This window comes from Podarcis pityusensis (genome assembly GCF_964106645.2).
Source record: "Podarcis pityusensis genome assembly, chromosome: Z".
NCBI lineage: Eukaryota > Metazoa > Chordata > Lepidosauria > Squamata > Lacertidae > Podarcis > Podarcis pityusensis.
Window position 1 is genome coordinate 34,994,071 of NC_138044.1, and position 25,263 is coordinate 35,019,333.

General features: G+C 41.0%; 1 protein-coding gene across 1 annotated transcript in view; it reads right to left on the reverse strand.

The window, feature by feature from the left end:
- DIAPH2 (diaphanous related formin 2) overlaps nucleotides 1-25,263 on the reverse strand; it is a 346,556-nt gene that overhangs the window by 70,555 nt on the left and 250,738 nt on the right. Inside the window, exon 27 of the mRNA XM_080990485.1 lies at nucleotides 16,254-16,349. Within this exon, the coding sequence (XP_080846611.1) occupies nucleotides 16,254-16,349 (96 nt within the window). The remainder of the gene's footprint in view (nucleotides 1-16,253; nucleotides 16,350-25,263) is intronic.

A 25,263-nucleotide genomic window follows, 5' to 3' on the forward strand; every position in this document is an offset into this window, starting at 1 on the left:
TCGGAGCAGTCATAAAGTTAAGAACCACCTGCACGATCAATTGCCAAACTAGCCCATCATCCTGTTCTTACAGTGACCAACCAGAAACCTATGAGAAGGGCCTAAGTCCAACAGCATTCTTTCTAGCTGTAATTTCCAGCAATGGTATTCAGAGGAATATTGCCTCTGACATTAAAAGTAGAACATATCCATCATGGCAGTAGTTTTTGATTGCTTTTTCCTCTATGAATTTGTCTAATTTTCTTAATTATTATGAATGAACTCACTGATAAATCCCTGGCTCTTAAGGGATCCCCAAATTTATGCAGGTACTACTGTGTTAGTAAATTCAATTATAAACATTAAGAAAGTCATAAGCACTGCAAGCAATAGAGAGAGAGAGAGAGAGAGAGACAGAGACAGAGACAGAGAGAGCTATTTGTAATTTTCTGCAGCATTACTGCCACCCAAAAGGGGAAGGGGGTACACGGAAATAAGGATTCTGTAGAATCTGTCTTGTCTTTATACCTATCTCTATCTGTAAAGAAATTCAGTTGTTTAAAAGCATTAATATCTGCATTGCTATATAACCAAAGAAAGGAGGTTAGAAGGCTTAATCGTGATGATGACCAAACAGCTTCAGAAAATTTCAAGGTGAAAGCCTTGAGTCTGTCTTTAAAGAAACTCACATGCATCATTTCAGGATGGCAACAAGACAGTGTTAGCTTGTAAATACATGTTGTATGAAAGCAAATGTAAGCCTAAAATATTAATTTCACATTGGTGCTCCTCACAGAGCTAGATGGATGCAGACACAGCAATCTTTTGACTTCTGAACACCATTTGTTATCAGTAATGGATGCTTGCATCTGAACAATATGAAAATCTGCACGGAAATAACATTAGCACTGCAATCAAGCTTCATTTACTAGAAAATCACTTCTGGATTGGTTTATAACTTAAAGGAAGAGCTAATGCTTCTTAAAATACTATTTTTGGTTTAGTTATTCAGAACCGCTGTTATAAAAGAAAAATCTTAGAAGAGATTTTGCAGGTGGTGTGTATGTGTGCGGTAGGGGGAAGGGGGAAGTCAGGTTATTAATTAAACAATGGTTGCTTAAAACTCCTGGAGCTATGACAGACTTACCTAATTATACATTCAAATAATGACCCTAACAACAACTGGATGACCTTTATTATTTTGCTTTGGCAATTTGAGGGTCACACTTAAAATTCCAGGAAAAGAAATATGTAATAAATTTGTAGTGAAATCTCGTTCAGTGAAGTCATATACCACATCATGCAGAGGTGATTCTGGACCTGCAAAGTTTAATGTTTATTGCTGAAAAATGTGAAAAGTATAGCGGAGGTAGCAGAATCTAAATTTAAGTTCTAACCTAATGAAAAGAAGTGCTACATTTACACACACATATTTTTTAAAGAAAAAAGAGTATCCAGTGCCCCTCCTGAAAAAAAGAAAGGTTCCCAGAATGTTGTCCCTGGAAATGTTGGATGGATTATGATAAATGGAAAATATGACAAAGCAAGTGCAGGCTTATTTTTTGGCTTAGCGCAGTTCTGCATGCTCTGACACTTATTGCACAAAACTGTCAAGACTGCAACATACCATCACCAGAGAGACTTTTGAAAAATGAGGTGAGACAGGAATTGGAGAATGGCCATCTCCTAATTTCTTTACAGCATATCAGAACATATCAGAAACAGAAGATCACATATCCAAAGATGATAATAGTTAAACCCTCTTCTATCTGTTTTGCAGCACATACATCTTTTACAAATAGCCATATGAATCTTCACATCTTGTGATTCATTTTGGACTACTATGTGCTTGGCAATTTCTGTGTTTATGCAGGTCCAAGGAGGGATAGAAACTATAAATAGGTTTATAAAGCCTCCAATGGGTTGGAAGACTTCATTCAGATGAATTAGTCACAAGCTGATGAGGTGAGCAGATGAAAAAAGTGGATTTTCAGTTATGTGTCTGTGGATTCTTATGTTCATCTAATGATTTCTGAAGCAGTATAATCTAAATGCAGCTTTAACAGATTCATTTTTGTGACAACTCGAGATTTTAAAGGAATACTTGGGCAAGATGCTCTTCCTGAACCAGTCTGTTTCTTCACTGCTGCCCAATCACCTACCTTAATATAAGAAAAGCCCTGCTGGATCAGACCAAAGGTCCACCTAGACATTCTGTGTTTATAGTGGCTAAGTCCATAAGCAGAACATGAGTGCAATATCTCCCTCCTATTCATCATCAACAGCAGCTGATGCTTAGAGCATATTGCCTCTGTTACTGAAGGTAGTAAGTACTAGTCATCATGACTATTAGTCATTAACAGCCTAACTCTTCCTGAATTTGTATAATTCCCTTCTAAAGTTATTCAAGTTGCTGGGCACGGCTAGATCTTGTGGTAACAAATTTACCTGCCACACTGTGGTAGCAGTAACTACGTGCTGTAGGAAGAAGTTCTTCATTTGGTTTGCCCTGGACCTTCAGCTTCATTGGATGATCCTAGTTCTAATATTATTGATATTTTTTTCTGTGTTTTATGCTTTTATAATTTTAATTATTTTATTCTACACTGTCCACATATTCTTTTTATGAGCTGGCAGTTCATAAACACCCTTATAAATAAATAAATAAATGAGAGCAGAGTTACTTTTCTCTACCCACTTTGTACACAACATGCATAATTTTAGACTTTTCAATCCCTTTCCTAGTGATCTCGAACATTGACTTTGCCTTTTTCAAACAGTTAGTTTGCTGCTGTGATCACAAAATATATCTTTCTGGTCGGTAACCACCAGTTCCAGATTCCATCAATGTATCTATGAGGTTAGGATTTAATATTATATTTGTCCCTTTCTACTGACAATATCTGCAGTTTTGCATTGAACAGCAACAGGAGGAGGCCCAAAGGGAGCCCCTTCTTGAAGCATGGTCCTCAGCAAGTAGCTGGTTGTACTGACCCTTAACACTAACCTGGCTTGGTTATGATACACTCCAGGTCTCTGATTCAAACACAGCTGCATTTTGTTTGAAAGCACAAGATGCAGAAGGACACAGAACTGTTTTGATTTCTATACTATAACACATTTGGTATTGAATAGTACAATGCATGCTAACTATAAGAAAGATCTAACCTTGAACTTCCTTTACATAATGAGAATGACTGAATGCATAGGAATGTTGAGTACTCTGCAGGATACACTGTTTCTCACTTCTGTTGTCCTTCATCACTGAACAATATATATGGCATAATATAAATGTTCCTCTGGTATAACAAAATCATCATGTTAACATTAGTATTCATGCTTCTAATAAAAGATGGTTGGCCTTCGGCCTTTTGCTGGAATTCCAGCTATGCGCAGTTCCATTGCATTGTAAGCATAATAGTTCAACAAACTATGTTTTCCCTTCTGCTTTTTCTTTGACAAAAATGTGTAGGTTAAGGGGTATCTCTTAATTGTGTAAAAAATGTGTAACACAAAAGCACACTTCACAATGCTCAAATAGCCTCTCATGAATTAAAAATGAATTGCTTCCAGCCAATAAATGCCATGCCAGCAATCTAGTGTACCAAATGCACACATGTATATCAAGTTTGATTAGACTAATAAAACTCAATATTGTTAAATTTAAGAAATCTTCACTATTATTGCTTTTATGTATCTTTTATGTATCTAGCTAAGTGATAGTTTTATGTTCTCCATGAATGATAAATTATTTGAAAGCTATTTAATGAATGAGAAGTATTGTACCACATTTTATTTTATATAGAACTCTCCATATGGCAAGCCTATAAAACACAGCATTTCAGGAGAGGGAAACAGACTTAAAAAACTTTTAAGGGTTAGGTGCTGGACACTGATAATCAGCAGCATAATAACCATCAAGGAAGGGAAAGGTTGAATGAAATCAATAAAAATGAGAACTAAGACAGATACCAAACGCTGAAGTGAAACAAAGGAAGTATAGTTGCTGTGAAAATAGCACCCCAGATCTCTCAGTTTGGCTAGGGGAAGAGTCACTCCAGAAACAGGAATCGCTGAAAGTTTCACAAGCCAGGAGGTTGAAGCAACATTTTTGCAATTTGTTTTTTTGTGTTATTCATAAGTATATTTTTCAAATAACACATGGAGGAAAACTGCTAGTATGACTTTTTGGTTCATCTAGTTCCCATCTGTAGCCCACTTAAGGTAAGTCTGGAAGACTTAAGAGGAAATTATGTGCATTTTGAAGATGAACATTAGTTATTAAGAGCCCTGATGGATCAGGACAAAACATAACCAGTCTAGAATCCTATTCTCACCATCTGTATCACTAGTCTATATCTGGTTTGTATCACTGAGACCTGAATGGGTGAGCAGGGTGGAGCTGGTCCCAGCAAGACAGAAGTACTGTTTTTGGGGAACAGGGGGTGGGCAGCTGTGGTGGACTCCCTGGTCCTGAATGGGACAATTGTGCTTGGGTGCGGAGACTTGGGGTCATCTTGAACTCACGGCTGTCCATGGAGGCACAGGTTAATTCAGGGTGGCTGTCTACCAGCTCCATCTAGTGCATCAGCTGAGACTCTACATGCCTGCACACTGTCTCACCAGAGTGGTACATGCTCTGGTTATGTCCCACTTGGACTACTGCAATGCGCTCTATGCTCTATGTTTGAAGGTGACTCTGAAAACTACAATTAATCCAAAACACAGCTGCCAGACTGGTGACTGGGAGCAGCTGCCAGGGCCATACAACACCACTATGTTGGCTCCCAGTACATTCCCAAGCACAATTCAAAGTGTTGGTGCTGACTCCTAAAGGGGACTTTAACTTAACATACATGCCAAGGCAACTGGCTCTGCGATGGCCCAGGACTTCATGCTGCCATGACAGCCATGAGGCTGTCCCAACATGTCACCAACCCAACACACGTGGCAGGCCCACACTTGGGACCTTGGTTTCTCAGCTGGGCAGGAGGAGGGTGATCTGAAAGTGGGGGATATTAACATCAGTCCCTTATCATGGTCAGATTATTTCCTGTTGAGCTGACTGAGGGCTTGAGATCCTTACAATGTCACACACACAAGAGTTCAAACACACAATAAGAGAAATGGAGCAGCACAAGTAGCTTCCCATATGATAAACATCTATCTATAAAACTGTCCACACTGTCACGCAAAATGGGAACTATAGGACAATGATGGGTGAGTGACCAGCACACTATTATGTCAATAAATATGATACTAAAGATCCAATGCCTATGACCACACCAAAAGCATTGAAATAACAATTAGGTGAAATGTCTTCAAAACTTCTGCTTCAAATAAGAAAAAAAAAATTGAATGTGTGAATAAATAAATAAAAACCCACCAAAGAAGACTTTGGTAAATCTCTGTTACATAACATAAAAACAAGTTCTATCAGCTGATTTCATGTAAAATTATATATGTGAATCAGGCAGCATAATCCCAAATTGGAAGCCTAAGGCTCTCCTCACTTGAACAAATGTAGCTGTCTTATATGGAATCAGGCCATTGCTTCATCTAGTTCAGTACTGTATGCCCTGACTGGCAGAGGACTGGGTGATAAATCTTGCTGAAGAAGTTGATGGCAACTAACAGCTAAGCCCATTTAAAATTTTACACTTGCTTGCAACTGTTATAGAGTTGCTTGGTTTTATTCTTCTCTCTATAATGCACTTTGCCTGATTACTTACCTACTATTGTTGCAAATTGTAGCATTTCACTTTTTTAAAAAAATCTCATCTGTAAAGAAGAGAGTAACCGTCTTCATGTTATCAATCCTCCTTATAATTTGGAAAATGCTCTCAGGCCTCCTGCTGTGTATTTTTAATGCACTTCTGACATTCATGCAGTTCTTTAACCAATTTCCTTCTCTTTCCTAGTTGTTTTTTCCTGAATTCAACAATGTTAAGTGTGTGTGGTGTGGTGTGGTGTGGTGTGGTGTGGTGTGGTGTGTGTGTGTGTGATTGAGAGAGAGAGAGAATGTACAACTGAGCTAAGCAAGGAACCATGTCTCAAGAGCAAGTGGTTTGCTGAACATTCACATCTCCATAATTTTAATGTGCTAGTCTGCTACTACAGTGTTTCTCAATGTGAACATTACATTTTCATCATATGTTGCTTCACAAAGATAAAAATGTTAAAATTTTGAAAACTGGACATTTGAGATTCATTGTCTCCCAACAACAGACAGACAACTATATAGATAAAGAAGCAAATAAGCCATCTAGTGAATGGAGCTAGCCTTATATTCTCTTACCCACAGGAACCAAACACAGCACAGAACACAGAATCATATGTATGTGAACTTAGATGTCAATTTCACTATGTTCAGTGATGCCTACTTCTAAGTGTGCGGTGTAGCAAAGATGAAGACTGAACTATACTATAGAAGCAATCAGTTAGCTAGCTATCTTAATTTTAACTAGGACTTATTACTGTATTTTTTGCTCTATAAGACTCACTTTTTCCCTCCTAAAAAGTAAGGGGAAATGTGTGTGCATCTTATGGAGCGAATGTAGGCTACGCAGCTATCCCAGAAGCCAGAACAGCAAGAGGGATTGCTGCTTTCACTGCGCAGCGATCCCTCTTGTTGTTCTGGCTACCGAGATTCAGAATATTTTTTTCCTTGTTTTCCTCCTCCAAAAACTAGGTGCGTCTTATGGTCTGGTGCGTCTTATGGAGCAAAAAATACGGTAAAAATAATCATAATAACTTACTCTAATGTAAGGCTGCAGCATTCTCCACTTCCAGATAGTCATTTTGTAAATGATGCTCAGAGTAACCTAGGAATCCTGTTGAATTCCGCCCCTAGTCACACAGTTCTCTTTGTCAAGCACAAAATAACTACAGTCAACTTACAACTTATGTTGGAGGTATGTTCCAAGGATAGTGTGTAAAGCAAAAATAGTACAGTGGTACCTCTGGTTAAGATTTAAATTCGTTCCAGATGTCCGTTCTTAACTTGAAACACTTCTTAACATGAGGTACCACTTTAGCTAATGGGGCCTCCCGCTGCCGCGCGATTTCTGTTCTCATCCTGAAGCAAAGTTCACCCAAGGTACTATTTCTAGGTTAGCAGAGTCTGTAACAGTCTGTAACCTGAAGCATCTGTAACCCAAGGTACCACTGTATATGTTCAAGACAATCCTTTAAAAACCAGGAAATGGCCATACAGCACAGCACTTACAGGTGCATGACAATTGTTTTGCTCTTTTGATCTTGATGTTGTTTCAGGAGAGGAGAGGAGGACAGGAGAGGAGGACAATTTAGGATCACCAATAGCCAACTGCAGTCAAAGTGGTTGTTTGTGGTTCACCTTCAGAGGTTGGTTGCATGGGCTCATTTGCTGCTGGTGGTTTTTTGGGTGAGAAATGTGGCGATTGGGAACTTCCCACTGCTGTCTCTTGAGCGGATCAAACATTAACTGATAAGATCTCAAAATGTCTGTAATCCCATGTGAGATTGAGGCTTTGTTTCACTGACAGATTAAACTGTCAACAATCAAATCATCTATGTGTTTTACTGCTTGGAAGACTTGAGCAAAAAAGCTGAATTCACTCAAGTTAAATGCACATGCATTGTAAGTCAACTGTACATTGAAAGTCTGAGGTTGGGAATAATTTTTTCAGTTTAAAGTATTTTGGATAAAACATTCCTAGCAATATGTATATCAGTCCCACTAAAAAAAACATTTTTGGGAACTGATTATGCACAGAAAAAATGGAGAGCAAGAGAACTAAATTTATTAATAAAAAGAAGTACATTGGAAGGAAAATAAGTTCATATAATCCTTTCCTAACATGACTTTCACTGAAGAGAATTTGCCAAAAAGCTACCTTCTTTCTAATTAATGTGCATTGTGCTTCAGGGTACTCAATACTGACAATATAGCCAAAAGCAGCTTACATAATAATTAGCATATGTACCATAGTATGCATTTAAAAGAAAAATGTAAATTCTTACTGTGAATTTCTATTCCCAGGGTTTCTTGAGGGTTTCTTGTGACAAAGGTCTAATTTCATAGGGCACAGTGGTTTTGCCATCCTTTTGCCCTAATCTACAGTCTGATTAGGGACACAGGTGGCGCTGTGGGTTAAACCACAGAGCCTAGGACTTGCCGATCAGAAGGTTGGCGGTTTGAATCCCCGCGATGGGGTGAGCTCCCATTGCTCGGTCCCTGCTCCTGCCAACCCAGCAGTTCGAAAGCACGTCAAAGTGCAAGTAGATAAATAGGTACCGCTCTGGTGGGAAGGTAAACAGCGTTTCCGTGCGCTACTCTGGTTCACCAGAAGCAGCTTAGTAATGCTGGCCACATGACCTGGAAGCTGTATGCCAGCTCCCTCGGCTAGTAAAGCGAGATGAGCGCCACAACCCCACAGTCATCTGTGACTGGACCTGTCAGGGGTCCCTTTACCTTTACAGTCTGATTGGGAATGTTTGTGGCACACCCCGGATGTGAGGAGAGCTTTGAGTTTCTACCTGGACAGGCCTTTTTTTCTGGAAACCAGAAGCACTGTTCATTTCTTTTGGGGAGACATCCCCAAGGCAGTGGGTTTTCTCTCCCACTATTTCAGGGTGACTTAAGGAGGCCATTATACAAGCATTTCATGCACTTGGAGAAGTGCCTCTGGGTGGTCTCACAGCTCGTTCTCTGAGGAGGGCTGCTACTTCAGCTGCATTCAAGGAGAGTTTCCCTATTTTGGAGATTTGTAAGGTGGCTACTTCGGCTTCCATGCATACCTTTCCAAAGCAATACATGGTTGATTCCTGAGTGTCTGCAGATGGTGCTCCAGAGGATATTTCACCCATGACCTGCCTTCAGGTAGCACACCTTGAACGTTATCGCTCTTATATCTCCCAGACTTAGAACTGCCCTCCAGGATCCCGGTGTGTGTGTGTAAATTATTACAATGATTTTTGCTTGTAAGCCGCTCTGAGCCCGGCCTTGGCTGGGGAGGGCGGGGTATAAATAAAAATTATTATTATTATTATTATTATTATTATTATTATTATTAATGATTTTCTGTTCCCAGGGTTCCTGGACAGTAGTGCCCACATGTTGTTCTGGAAGTTGCTTATTGTTCTAGGATGTTGGGTGGCCACCTTTGGCAATTAGAATTAGGGCTGCCTAGGGTGGTGCTGTGGTCTAAGCCACTGAGCCGCTTAGGCTTGCCGATCAGAAGGTTGGTGGTTTGAATCCCCGCAACAGGATGAGCTCCCATTGCTCTGTCCCAGCTCCTGCCAACCTAGCAGTTTGAAAGCACACCAGTGCAAGTAGATAAATACGTACTGCTCTGGCAGGAAGGTAAATGGCGTTTCCATGCACTGCTCTGGTTTTGGTGTTCTGTTGCGCCAGAAGCGGCTTAGTCATACTGGCCACATGACCCGGAAGCTATATGCTGGCTCCCTCGGCCAATAAAGCGAGATGAGCACTGCAACCCCAGAATCAGCCGCGACTGGACCTAATGGTCAGGGGTCCCTTTACCTTTATGGAATAATCATCAGGAAATTTAGGACTTGAATACTGTAAGTATGATGAGTACGCACAACACACTGTATTATTTCTGTCTAATTGAAACATGAGCTAACTAAATAAAAGTGAAATATCTGATGATGATTTCTGAAACTGACATTTTTTATTTTACTTTAACTGTTAAATTTGTATACTGCCCTTCATCTGAAGACCTCAGGGCAGTTCACAGTATAAAAATACAGAATACCAAAAAAACCACATTAAAAAAACAAGAACAAGACATGCTACTAAGGTATGTGCCATGGCGCTGCCAGGCATGGAATATCCAGAGTGAGGAATTAACTTTGTATTGTCAAAAGTACACCTACAAGTTATGGAAAGGTATGTCCATCAGCCCTCCGTCTCTCAGCTACTCTTAGTGTTCACCCGATGAGGCAGCTGCTACAACAGAGAGGCCCTGCCCCTGACCTCAGCTTATGTATCTTCCCCACCCAAGCTATATGCAAGCCGGCGCAAACTATGCATGTGTGTAACCTGCTTCTACTCCTCTCGCTTCAATCTTCTTCTGGTCTTGGGAGACAGTGCAGCAGGAGAGGTGGGGGCAGGATGAGGAAGTCTGGAAGCCCTTGAGTCTACACCAGCCTGACGTATCTCTCCCTCCTCCTGCAAGTGTTCTTCACTCTCCAATCCTGCAGCTTCTCCTGCCTCTGACTCTTGTCTTCTGGCTGTTACATGTTCCCTCAGTTCATGCTTCCCTTCTTCCAAGTCAGTCTCCAACCCCTCTCTCCCAGTGTCCACTAATCAGTATTCAGCCTCTACTCCTCGGTATCCAGCCGGTCCCTGACAGTATGAATAACTGAAGTCAGACCACTGTTATCCAGGCAGAGTTACAACCTACACTGATAAATGGCTTCATGCCACATGACATACTTCCAGCGACAATCAAGGAACACCCCCAAGCTATCTACCTGCTAGAGCACGACATAATTGAAATTTTAGGGGAAATAGACCCCCTTTCAGTTCAGGTTGAATGCCACTTACCTGGGCAGTTCAGTCACATATTAACAGTGCCTCAGACTAGTATGCTTTAAGTCTCAATGTATTGCTGCTAATCCAGTGCATTATTATGCCAAGGCATTGACAAAAAGTATTATGTGTCACCGATTGATAGGACTGATAGGGACAAGGACTGCCTGAATCTTTATTTCAGAGAGAGAAAGAAAAAATGAACTAAAATGTTCCCAAATGGCTATTTCTTGGAACCTCCTACAAAGTATTTATCAAGCCAAATGATTAAAATGAAGTCAAATAATTAGAAATGAATTACTGGTGATTATTATTTAAAACAAAGATATCTTTATGTTTTTCTCCATCAGAATGATGATTATATCATATGCTAAGTAAATACATCTTCCCAAGACCGTTGCTTACAACCAACTCTTCTAAGATATACAATTTAGTTCTTACTTATTTTAGAACTATAACAAATAAGCAGCATGAGAAATTGAAGTAATTTACTGAATATAGGTTTTTATATTGCCTCAGGACAGTTCATGGACGTCTGTGACTAAAGCAATTACTAAATAACATTGGGGGGGGGGATATGATTATAAATTACATGCATTGAAATGGGCTCAAACATATAAAACATATAAAAAAACCTGTTAGTGATAAAGAACTATTTGCTGTTAAAGTATTGTTAATCCAAAACAACATAATAATCTCTCTCTAAAAAAGAAATAAAGCTTTGGTTTCAAAAGACCATAGGCTTACATTTTAGTAATGGACTAGATGAGAGACAATGAACTAAAGCAGAATGCAGACAGGACTGAGGCACTGTTAGACCAGATGGATGGTGGGTTGCCTGCTCTTGATGGAGCTATACTCCCTCTGAAGGAGCAGGTATGCAGCTTGGGGATACTTCTGAATCCATGGCTGTCAACTGGGCCTCCATGGCACAGAGTACCTTCCATCAGCTTTGGCTGGTGGCTCAGCAGCATCAGTTTAAAGGTTATCATAACTCTGCTCTGGTAAGCCCTAGGTTAAATTACTGCAATGCATTATATGTGGGGCTGCCTCTGAAGATGGTCTAGAAACTTCAGCCAGGTTGCTCATTGAGGCAAAATTATTTGTGCAAATAACACCAATCCTGGCATGACTGCATTGGCTGCCAGTTAGTTTCTGTGTCCAATTCAAAGTGCTGGTTTTGAGCTATAATAATAATAATAATAATAATAATAATAATAATAATAATAATTTTTTTACTGTTTATACCCCACCCATTTACCTGGGTTTCCCCAGCCACTTTGGGTAGCTTCCAGCAAAATATAAAAATAATAATAAAATCAGACATTAAAAACTTCCCTGCCTTCATATGTTGCCTAAATGTTGTCTAATTTTTTATCTCCCTGACATCTGATGGGAGGGCATTCCACAAGGAGGGCACCACTCAAAGCCTAAAATGGCTCAAGACCACAATATATTAAGGATCACCTCTCCCCAGATGAGCAAACTAAGGCTCTGTGATCATTATCTGAGGCTTTTCATTGTGTGACCCCTCCATGAGAAGTGCAGGGGGTGGCAACATGAGAACAGGCCTTTTGTGTGGTGGCTCCATGTCTGTGTACGCTCTCTCCAGGGAGGCTCACCTGCTGCCTTCATTACATATATTTAGGAAGGAAGGAAACATTCCTCTTCAATCAGGCCTTTGGCTAATTAAACAATCTATGGCCTTTTAAATGTGTCAGATGGGTTGTGGTTTGTTGCTATTATGTTACATAATTTGTGTTTTTATGTTGTAAATCACCCTGTGATCCTTGAATGAAGAGCAATATATAAATTTAATAAATAGTAATAGATATGAAGAATTAATATTTTTTAAAGCAAGCAAGACTTAAGGAACCAAATAAAACCATGTAAACAAGAGATGTTAAGTATTTCTGAAGTGCCACACACTTATGAGAAATGCGGAAGGTATATGTTACAGCTATAAAAGCATCCCCACATTAACCCCAGCTCAAAAACTAGGTCTGCATACACGGTGGGTAGGCAAACTAAGGCCCAGGGGCCGGATCTGGCCCAATCGCCTTCTAAATCCGGCCGGCAGACAGTCCGGGGATCAGCATGTTGTTACATGAGTAGAATGTGTCCTTTTATTTAAAATGCATCTCTGGGTTATTTGTAGGGCATAGGAATTTGTTCACCCCCCCCCAAAAAAACATATAGTCCAGCCCCTCACAAGGTCTGAGGGACAGTGGACCAGCCCCCTGCTGAAAAAGTTTGCTGACCCCTGACCATGAAAAGGACCTTTATATACATGATCATAGAATCATAGAATCATAGAGTTGGAAGAGACCACAAGGGCCATCGAGTCCAACCCCCTGCCAAGCAGGAAACACCATCAGAGCACTCCTGACATATGGTTGTCAAGCCTCTGCTCCAAAGAAGTAGACTCCACCACACTCCTTGGCAGCAAATTCCACTGCCGAACAGCTCTTACTGTCAGGAAGTTCTTCCTAATGTTTAGGTGGAATCTTCTTTCTTGTAGTTTGGATCCATTGCTCCGTGTCCGCTTCTCTGGAGCAGCAGAAAACAACCTTTCTCCCTCCTCTATGTGACATCCTTTTATATATTTGAACATGGCTATCATATCACCCCTTAACCTCCTCTTCTCCAGGCTAAACGTGCCCAGCTCCCTTAGCCGTTCCTCATAAGGCATCATTTATCAATTATAAGGCATCAATTTTCATCATGATGATAATTGCCAAGGCAAAATTCTAGAATTATAACAAACTGGAAAGCCCACACTAGCTGGAAGATCTATACTCTGGGTTCACCTCAGATTGTATAAATCTTTCGCCTTTTACTAGCTGGAAGATCTGCATAAGAACTGGAACACTGTATGCTGTAAGCCTTCCAGAGTGGCTAGGGAAACCCAGCCAGATGGGTGGGGTATAAATAATAAAGGTCCATGGCACTGGAACAGTTGTATATTTCTGAAATTAACTGCTAATCTAAAAATGGGCTAACAACCCAATTTTATGATTGTTTATTTTGAAGTAAGTCCTTCTGGGTGCAATGCTGCATATATGCCGTTTACCTTCCCGCCACAGTGGTACCTCTTTATCTACTTGCACTGGTGTGCTTTCAAACTGCTAGGTTGGCAGGAGCTGGGACAGAGCAACGGGAACTCACCCCATCGCGCAGATTCAAACCACCAACCTTCCAATCGGCAAGCCCAAGAGGCTCAGTTGTTTGGACCACAGGTAACGGCTAAACAGCCATAGTATGTACCTCAAAGCTATAACTTTGCTGTAATTAGAAAGAGGGGGAAATGATGGCACATAGTAACACCGCAGCTGCAGTATTTCTGAACTAGGACACTCCTAAAAGGGCAGCAGCTATTAAGGTTTCCAGAAATGTAATTCGATGGTAAAAGATTTAGCAGCTTAGTGGATTTTTTAAAAAAGAAAAATTGTTAGAAATGTGTGTGGGGGTGTGTGTGCTTAAACTAATATTAGAGGGAATATATTTCAGAATGGTCTTGTTTTATAATCTCATAGCCTGAGGCTAGGATAAAAGGTCATGGATAATTGGTGAAAGAGTGATGGATACTGTTCAACATATGTCCTTTTAAGAAGTTTCTGGTATGACAGGATGCTGGCAGAATTGTTTAAAGGAGAAGGGATTTCACTATCATTGAATCATTAAAGAGGAAAGCCAGGTAAGAATCAAATTCCACATTTAAAATACTCATCCCCTTCACAATATTTACATAATTAGGAGAGAGAGAAATTGTGACTACTTAAAATGTTTCAGTGCCAGTGTGATTTAATCATATTTCATGTAGATGTGCAGTAGATAGAAGAGCAAACATTTTGCTCACATGCAGCTGACTGTATTACAACAGTCAAAACCTCAGTGAATATGTAGGGTGCACTTTTCCTTTTTACAGCATAAATAGGCAGAAAGTTGATGCAACAATATTTAATTATATTTCGTTCAGTCAAAATAAAATAAATAAACCATTAGTTTGCTATACCATGTTTTGTGACATATGAATGAAACCTGAAATACAGTTTTTACTATTAAATCTGTATGTCTGAACCTGTATTAGGATACAATACTGAGTCCTTGAGAAAGGTAGGCCACGCAGTGTCAAAAGTACATAAAAAGAAACATGACATATACACTTCGTTTTGTGGACTTGTACCTCAGTACTTCAGACTACAATAAGCCTTTCATATGCACAGACTAATATGTGACATTTACAACACATTATAGTAGGATCAATACTACAACCTCCTATTTGAATTTACTCTACAGGGCAATTAGTAGGATTTGTGGAGGCTATTTGTGAAAATATTAGACGGTGTAAACTGATTAGACAGCAAAGAAGCTAAGGAAAACATATTACTTTGTCTCAACAAAGAGAATCCTCCTTTATACCTGGGAGCATTCTGTCTTATCTATGTATCTATCAGAAAACATTTTAGCTAATACTATTTCTATAAACACAGGTACACGGGATACAATTCCACCTCCCAGCCAAAGATTACTCATAATAATCTTCTGCAATAATCAGATTTGTTGACAGCGTACAATTTTGTAAGATTGCATAAGGAGCCTGTCCACTGGTTCCCTTTCATGATCATATTTAAAATTCCTAGCAATTTCATATGAACAGGAGTTGAACAAGGAAGGAAGGAGATGTAACAATCTTCCTCACCCACAACTACAACCAGCGAAGGCTAATATTCCTGGATCTAACAAAGGGACAAGTAAGCATTACACTGCATCTCTGTCCTAGAATTCTGTAGAATTACAATACAATCTATTGCTTTCTTCAGTTGGTAAATTATACCCCACTCTCCTTGTGCCTATATTGAGACCTAGCACTAAACCATTTCTTTTTCTTTGCAAAGTAAATATATATACAATAGAAACTTAGTATAAATATAGTAAATATTAACAAATGGTTAGCAAATATGTATGCATTTTTATAGTCACATATCACTTTTAAGTAACACTAAAGTAGGTTATAGTCTTATGTGCACAGACAATCATAAGCCTTAGGTTCACCCATTCCCTTCTTCCCCATCCTCATGTACCACAACTAGAAACTTCTGATCCTAGTGTGTGAAAATCAAAAGGTCAATTTCCTCTTCCAACTCCTATATCTGTGCTTTCAGTCTCTCAAGCCAATTCCTGCTTCAGCTTCAAATGCTTCCTCCTCTATTCCAAGAAGTCTGCGCTGAGTGTGTTCTCCCTCCCCGCTGTTAGAGTTGGCTGAGCAGGCACAGGGTGCTTCTTGGCAGGACCAATCTTGCATCAGTAACTGCTCGACTTAAATATACAAAGCAGGATATACCTCTTCAAAAGTAGATTGATGCCAAAGCGCAGCAAGCAAATAAACAAAATCTAACTATAATAAAAATTCACAATTCCCAGAGTCTAAAGATTTCAGCTAAGTCAATTTAATTATGGTGATGATTTTCCACAAACTGTTGAGTGTTTATTTATATTTAATGCTGTATCAAGCACACAGGGAACCCTCTGTTCCTTTCTTTTTTGCCCTCTACAATTATCTGTAGATACAGTTAGAATTTTAAAACTTGTGAATGCATATACATGTCCTGCTGAGTTTTCACATGAGTCAAAAACAGTAATACAAGCTTTCCCCAAACAGACTCCCTTCCCCCCTGACTTTGAACATAAGATACATTTCCTCACCCCAAAAAAAGTTCAGTAAATGTCCTACCCTGAGTTCTTGGCGTTCGTTTCCTGCGATCCCTGAATGCTGCCCCAGATTGCAGTGCCTCAAGTAGATTATCCATCACTCCTGTCTCGTCGCCCTCTGTGAATAGCAGAGGAAGTAAAATTAATCTCTTTGCAATTAAGGCTATAACACAGGGAAAAAATATGAAAAGAAAAAATAGGGTCACATTTACATAAAACCACTAAATTAAAGACATATATTTTACTGTAATGAATGCTGTCAGTTTCATGTTACACCATTGACTAGTTTGTTTATGAAGTTCTATTAAACAAAATTGATGCCAACCTCACTTGCTGTTCTTCTGACTTTAAGACCTTGTCTCCTGTATTATTGATGACATGTTCCATATGCAAATAAACAGGTGCTGATCAGAAACATCTTTTGCAGTCCTAAGTTCCTTTTGAAAGATCCCTACGCAAGCCTGCTTAGCAGAATTGATGCACATGAAGCAATTTGATACACTCATCAACACCAGGTGAACTTCCCATAAGTTTTAATAAGGAGCAAAGACATCACTGCCATTCCATTCAGTATAGACAAGGAGCTCTTCCATACATGACCTTCACTCACTTTAATAGTAGGGGTATATACAATGGAACAAGCAAAACAAATTATTAATCTGCCACGTATGTTGAAGTGAATGGGAAAGCAGGGAATTCATTTTTAGTCCTCTCAGGTACCAAGGTCACACTTTATACAACTGTTCTCTCTCCCCCACACCCATGTTAATACTTTAGGCAGATGCAATTATACTAAAACTTACTTATTCAAATAAAGAACCTGCAAGTGAAGACCGACGAAAGAAACATAATGCTCCCCAAATCCATAGGCAGAAAATAATCCACCACTTTAAGCAGTGAGGGCTGGGGGGGGGTCTTAAAATCTCTTTTATCCCTAGTATACTAAGGGAAGCTGGTTAAAATGATTTATTTAATTATTTGTCCAATCCTCACTTGCATGGTTAACACTTCATGTTTCAATTTGTTTTGTTAATAAGGTCTTGGAGAGGTATGTAATAATGCAAGACATACAGGGCAGAAACAGCTATAAGTAGTAGAAGACCAATGAACCATGATGCTTATTTTGTTCCTGCCCACATTATAGGCTTATCTGCAAAAGATGCCGGAACTCACCATGAATAGCTCCCTTGTTCTCTTATAATGGCAATGGCACCAAGCAGGTGATCTCACACTTGCCTTTAAAAATTATAGTTCTATGAAGACTCTACCACCTGATTTTTGCAAGGTTTAGAAATCATTACTTACTCTTAGCAAACACCATTCTTTACTGAGGTTGAAAATCAATGGGAGTTGGGGGTTGGAAGTCAGCAATCTAAGAGTCATTGCATGCAAAATAGTAATAAAAGAGCCTTAGAGGGTGCATGTATATTTTCAGCTAGAGCATGATTCAGTTTGAACGCTTGTAAAAACTAATAAAAGGTGAACCCCAGAAACTAATAACCTGGAATCAGAAAGCTCCCTCACCACCTCCTGTTGAAAGGCCACAGAAATAGGGGGAGAAGCCATACCCAAGGCAGAAAATGAGAGGAACCCCCCAAACTGGAAAACCCAATTAAAGTTCCAAACCCTGACAGCCCCAACCCAACCTACCTGAGAGCAAGAGAGTAGACAGCAATACGTTTGCTGATCAGGTGAATAAGGTAGACCCAATATTAAGACACAGGGGGAACCAGGACATAAAGAACAAAACTGGGCAGAAAAAATGGACTGAGAAGCAAAAACAAAAACCCGACTGACACCCTTCAGGTGCACACACAATCCCAGCACAGAATGGCACTCTTGTCTAAATGGCATATTGACAGGACCCTCCTGAAGCTGCTCCAACTTTCCAGTATACATGCAGCTGAAGCTATAAAAAAAATCAGGGAGAATGAGTGATCTCACTAACAGGAATAGTTCAAATGCCGTACTGATAAAAGTTTGGGTTGGATGTGGGTGATCTGGCCAGAGCAGAGAAAGATAGAATACCTGAGAACATGGAGCACAGCAGCAAAAAAACCAAGCCTCAAGCGCTTGTGTTGAATGTGCCGTTGAGGAAAACTTCAAAATGGCAGTCCTGCCCAAAGCTTATTGAGGGAAACAACAACTCTGTCCAGCCCTGCCGCAGCCATGAACCACACAGAAAAACCTCTATAAACTAAACTAAGCAGCTAGAAAGAATGCCCTGGGTGTAAAGTGCCCCTGCCCTGTGAGGGAAGAGGAGAAAAAGAAAAAGAAAAAAGAGAAGGACAACCTGAGGGAAACATTCAGTCACACCAAATCACTTACAACCCAAACAAAGAATCTAAACTAAAAGGATGAACACTTTTCACTATCAGTAAAAAGAAAACTTTTTTGCTCAAGCATACGATCAAGAAAACAAGCTTCTACCAAGCACTGCTCAGAACAAACCTGCAAACAGGTAGCCCCTCCCCCTGGACAGGAGGACAGTAGAAGACAGGACCCTACTGGCCATCACTAGTGGGAAGTGTCATCCCAATCAGAGGAATTTCCTCCATCTGAATCCAGCAAAAGAACTTTGTTATGATTGCTTTTAGTGCATAACCAATAGCCCTCCAACTGTGAGGCTGCCTGAAGACATAACAGAAAGGTACAACCATCGTCTGATCCCAGTGCAATAACTCCCATTGCTTTGACAAGTTTTCAGGTTGGCTTCAGTTTCTTCAGTATGCTTGCTTAACAACCCAGCCTAGTTAACTTCAAGTATTTCTGCTGTTTTGTACATTGCTCTGATCCATGAAATCTGAAGAGGAATATGAAATGATTCAAAACTGAAGGTGATGGGAGGAATTTAAGCACAATTCCTTTAAGCTTAAGATCATCAACCATTTGGATGTGGGTTGTTGAAGTTTCCATTTGAAAGCTGCTTAAGTGTAGCTTTTGTGCGGCATTAATTTATCACACGATCATAGAATTGTAGAGTTGGAAGGGACTGTGCTAGTCCAACCCCCTGTAATGCAGGAAATTCAGCTAAATCATACATGAAGGATGGCCACTGAACCTCTGAAAAAGGGAACTGGAGACTACTTAGAGACAAAATTGATGCAGAGCTGGACGATGAAATGACAAAATTGGAGAAAGCACATGGTGAAATGAAAATGCCTTTCATACAAGGGCTTGGAGGGGAAGGGGAAGATTAAACCATAATTGGTCATCTGGATCTAGCATTGATGTAATTGATGGGGGGGGGAAGCTTTGGGAAAACTTCAGTCCTGCCTTTCTTCAGTTCTAACAGAAAGCATTTGACATACTAATTGGAGTGAATTAAGAGAATGATGCTACTAAATTTATGGTACTCTCTCTGGAAAAAGAGTGGAAGAAATGTAAATGTAAAGTCCTGGAGGAGGAGATTAGAATACTAGGGTAAACACAATAGGAAATGGAAACAAGAAAGGAAATGGAATTTGAACATATGGAACTGGGTGAGAATTAAAGGATGTGTAACAATAAAAGAATTGTGGAATATTATTCCAATAAGTGATCACAATGGTGAGATTTTAACATGGACATGGATGGAAGAATGTACTATTACTTGGTATGGTGGTGGGAGTTAAAGGAGAAAAAGTTGGTATTAAAGAAAAAAAATGGTTGACATATACCAATAATAAAACAAATCAGGAATGCCTCTTGGAAGAAATGAACGATTTTGAGATGCTGTGACTTTTACATTAATTTTCTATATCTTATTCTATAATGAAGAACTTTAATAAAACCCTTACAAACTGAAAGCTGTCTTTTGCATCATCCTAATTTGTGGGGGCGGGATGCGGGTGGCGCTGTGGGTTAAACCACAGAGCCTAGGACTTGCCGATCAGAAGGTCGGCGGTTCGAATCCCTGTGACGGGGTGAGCTCCCGTTGCTCGGTCCCTGCTCCTGCCAACCTAGCAGTTCGAAAGCACATTAAAGTGCAAGTAGATAAATAGGTACCGCTCCTGTGGGAAGGTAAACGGTGTTTCCGTGTGCTGCTCTGGTTCGCCAGAAGTGGCTTAGTCATGCTGGACACATGATCCGGAAGCAGTCTGCGGACAAACGCTGGCTACCTCGGCCTATAGAGCGAGATGAGCGCGCAACCCCAGAGTTGGTCACGACTGGACCTAATGGTCAGGGGTCCCTTTACCTTTACCTTTAATTTGTGGGGATAATTTTAGAATAGTTCCTCACCACTCTAGAAAACTGCAGAAGTAGGGAAATGGTGAATTATGGTATGTACAGTTTGGTAAATGGCTGCCTGTATTTGTCCCATGCAAAAACACTCCTGAAGGTAGAAGATCGCTCTTTTGCTAATGCTATGAGCTGCTGCTTCAGCAGAATAAATTCACAAGAGAAAGACATGACAGTCTTAAAAGACTGATAATCTGTGCTCAGAATCTGTTGCTGCAATTTATATTTCTTTCCTCACAAATGGTAGCTGGGAATGAAATAATGTTGAATTACTCCATTCCATCTTAAAAAAAATACACATGAAAATGTAATATTCATTTAAGTGTACTTTTCATACTAACAACCAGTCCTCTGCAAAGTGATTTTCTATTTAATGCCTCAAATGTCTTTTGGTATAATTTAGAAGCAAAGGGGAAAAATGGACTGAGGGCTAAATGCTAGAAGCACTTTTATAAGCTAGTTGCGTCACCACTAAACCTTGCTGCTAAATGTTGTTCTCTTAAAGTGGCATTTCCCAGTTCACAGCTACGCAACTCAGCCAATTTAGATATGTAAAAGACTCTGCTCTGCTACGCACCCAGTGATAGTTTTTAGCAATTTGTGCACGAACGGAACAAGCTGTTAAGGGTGGAGACCCAGGATAGTGCTCATCAGGCACACTAGGCTACCAAACCTAGTTTGGAAGATGTAACAGGGTTTAGTGAGTTGGGAGTCTGTGGCAGAGAGCAGTGGGATGAGGGAGGCCAAGATGAATTAGGCTGGTGAAGAAGCATGGTGTCTCCTCTTCCTGCTGCAATAAGCTCCCTCCCCCTTTGTCTTCCAGAATCAGAAGAGCCATAAAAGGGGGAGGGGGGTTGGCTGCACACAAGCACAGTTTCCAATTGTTTGGAAAAAGCCCTGAGGAAGTAGGGACTTTCAGGCTTCGCAATTGATTTTCCTGGATGAAGACAACCAGGAATAAGCTGCTCTCTTCATTAGTAATGGCATTCTATAAAGTTTGTGGGGATTGTGTTTTTGCCAATAAACTCCATCTTTGAACCGTGTGATCACTGACCAGCACGCTCCTGTGACATATATGTATTTCTTGACTATTTCTGCTTTGTAAATATTTTCATGTTCTAAGCCACCTTCAGCATTGTTTTAATAATAATAATAATAATAATAATAATAATAATAATAATAATTTATTATTTATACCCCCGTGGTTTCCCCAGCCACTCTGGGCAGCTCACAATCGAGTGTTAAAAACAATACAGCATTCAATATTAAAAACTTCCCTAAACAGGGCTGCCTTCAGATGTCTTTTAAAGATAGGAAAGCTGCTTATTTCCTTCACATCTGAAGGGAGGGTGGGAGCCACTACCGATAAGGTCCTCTGTCTGGTTCCCTGTAACCTCACTTCTCGCAATGAGGGAACCACCAGAAGGCCCTCGGCGCTGGATCTCAGTGTCCGGGCTGAATGATGGGGGTAGAGACGCTCCTTCAGGTATACAGGACTGAGGCCGTTTAGGGCTTTAAAGGTCAGCACCAACACCAACGGAAACATACTGGGAGCCAATGCAGATCTCTCAGGACCGGTGTTATGTGGTTCCGGCGGCCACTCCCAGTCACCAGTCTAGCTGCCACATTCTGGATTAGTTGTAGTTTCTGCGTCACCTTCAAAGGTAACCCCACATAGAGCGCATTGCAGTAGTCCAAGCGGGAGATAACTAGACCATACACCACTCTGGCGAGACAGTCCGCGGGCAAGTAGGGTCTCAGGTAGGGTGGAGCTGGTAGACAGCTGCCCTGGACACAGAATTAACCTGCGCCTCCATGGACAGCTGTGAGTCCAAAATGACTCCCAGGCTCCACACCTGGTCCTTCAGGGGCACAGTTACCCCATTCTGGACCAGGGAGTCCCCCACACCCACCCGCCTCCTGTCCCCCAAAAAGTACTTCTGGGTTGTCAGGATTCAACTTCAATCTGTTAGCCGCCATCCATCCTTCAACTGCCTCCAGACACTCACACAGGACCTTCACCGCCTTCACTGGTTCTGATTTAAAAGAAAGGTAGAGCTGGGTATCATCTGCATACTGGTGAACACCCAGCCCAAACCCCCTTGATGATCTCTCCCAGCGGCTTCATATAGATATTAAAAAGCATGGGGGAGAGGACAGAACCCTGAGGCACCCCACAAGTGACAACCCAGGGGTCTGAACACTCATCCCCCAACACCACTTTCTGAACACGGCCCAGGAGGAAGGAGCGGAACCACTGTATAACAGTGCCCCCAGCTCCCAGCCCCTCTAGACGGTCCAGAAGAAAGTTATGGTTGATGGTGTCAAAGGCCACTGAGAGATCCAGCAGAACTAGGAAACAGCTCTCATCTTTGTCCCTAGCCTGCCAGAGATCATCAACCAGCACGACCAAGGCAGTTTCAGTCCCATGGTGAGGCCTGAATCTTGATTGGAAGGTATCCAAATGGTCCACATCCTCCAGGCGTGCTTGGAGTTGATAAGCAACCACCCGCTCAATCACCTTGTCCAAGAATGGTAGACTTGAGACTGGGCTATAGTTGGTCATATTGGCCAGGTCTAAAGATGTTTTTTTAAGAAGTGGTTTAATGACCGCCTCTTTCAGCAGGTCTGGGAAGGCTCCCTCGCAGAGGGAAGCATTCACCACCCCGCAGAGCCCACCTCCCAGCCCTTCCCGGCTTGTTTTTATTAGCCAGGATGGGCAAGGATCAAGGAGACAGTTGGTCGGTTTCACTAGTCCAAGCAGCCTGTCCACATCCTCGGAGGTAACAGATTGGAATTGATCCCATGTAACATGACTAGACAGGACTCCAGCACTCTCCCGCCCCGGCCCTGCTCCCACGGTGGCGTCTACCTCCTTCCAAATCTGAGTGACTTTATCTGCAAAAAAAATTTGCAAAAGCATTGCAGGAGATTTTGGGGTCCCTACCAAGCCCCAGTGACAAAGCTGGTTCCGATAGATTGCGAACCACCTGAAAGAGTCTCCTGTTGCTGTTTTCTGCAGATGCAACAGAGGCGGTGAAGGTCTTCTGTCGCCATTGCCACTTGGTAGGCTCAATGTTGAGCTCTAGCCCGTGTCTGGTTTGATTCAGAATGAGTTTTCCACCACCAGAAACTATAGAAATATACAAATATTATGGTGCTCGGCTTTCATTATGCAAGTGCTAATGCCTGCACCACCTATACTCATGCAGCAGGAAGTAACCCCTCCCACCATGCCAAAGCAAGGAACAGGGAGCACCCCACCCTGTCATGGCTGTGCTGGAACCACTGCTTTCTGTGATTCCAGGAGGGGACAGTTTCAGCTCCGAGGGCCAACTGGAGGTTCCCTCACTATGAGATGTGAGGTTACAGGGAACCAGGCAGGGGGCCTTTTTGGTAGTCTCACCTGCCCTGTGGAACACCTTCCCATCAGATGTCAATAAAATCTGACTTTTAGAATACATCTGAAGGCAGCCCTGTTTGGGTTTCTAATGTTTAATGTTTTACTATGTTTGATGTTTTAATTTGTTGGAAGCCATCCAGAGTGGCTGGGGCAACCAAGTCAGATGGGTGGCATATAAATAATAAGTTGTTGAAATTAATCTTCAACAAATGTAGCTGCTGAGGTAACCCTTATAATTCAGTTCTCAAGGCACAATTATGAATGCTTCCTTGATAAATGCCATCACCAAAACCTCAGATAAGCATCTGTGCTCAATGCAAATGTCTTATGATCTCCTTTGCAGTTAAGCCTGAAAGTATTATGATTGCTATTTGACAAGTGATAAGTGAAAAGGCCTCTTAATTCAGTAACTCAGTCAAAATCAGCAGTAAGTATTACAGTCAAACTATATAAATATATTATTTTACAAGCTCCTATTTTAATGTAGTATCCAGTCTTTCACTAGAATCCAAAAGTGTTAGCTCTTTCTTCCTAGAATACTAAGTCTTTTAATTCAAGCAGTAGGAATGAGGAAAAGAAAGCTGGCTGAGGCATATTCCAAGGCTCATTGACTTAAATAACTTCTTGCCAAAATTTTACTGTTCTTCAACACAGGGGACACTTAGGGTCTCTGCAGGAAACCTTTAATGTGTTATTGAAGAACAATATATGTGAGCAAATGTGCCATCATACTTTTGGTATATCTAAAAAGGTAAAGGTGAGGCACCCCTGACAGTTAAGTACAGTCACGAACAACTCTGGGGTTGCGGTGCTCATCTTTCTTTACTGGCCGAGGGAGCCAATGTTTGTCCACAGACAGTTTTTCTGGGTCATGTGGCCAGCATGACTAAGCCACTTCTGGCGAAACCAGAGCAGCGCACAGAAACGCTGTTTGCCTTCCTGCCGGAGCAGTACCTATTTATCTACTTGCACTTTGACGTGCTTTTGAACTGCTAGGTTGGCAGGAGCCGGGACCGAGCAATGGGAGCTCACCCCATCATGGGGATTCAAACCGCTGGCCTTCTGATCGGCAAGCCCTAGGTTCAGTGGTTTAGACCACAGTACCACCTGCATCCCTAGGCTTGGTATATCTAAGGTATACTAATTATATTTTTTCATAATGCAGAGAGGAACACACTGCACAGTCAACATTAACATAGTGTATTCACACACCAGCAACTACTATATTCTTGAAGTCCTTAAATGTCTTCAGACCAGGACTCATCTTTAATTCCAATCTGCAACAGAGACTTCAAAAAACCTTAAAATATTTGTCTTTTTGTTTTACTACTACTGTCCTTTCATCCCTCTTCCCTTAAAAAAAAAAAAAAAGCTAACAGGTTTCACCTGGTGAGTCTTAGATAATGGA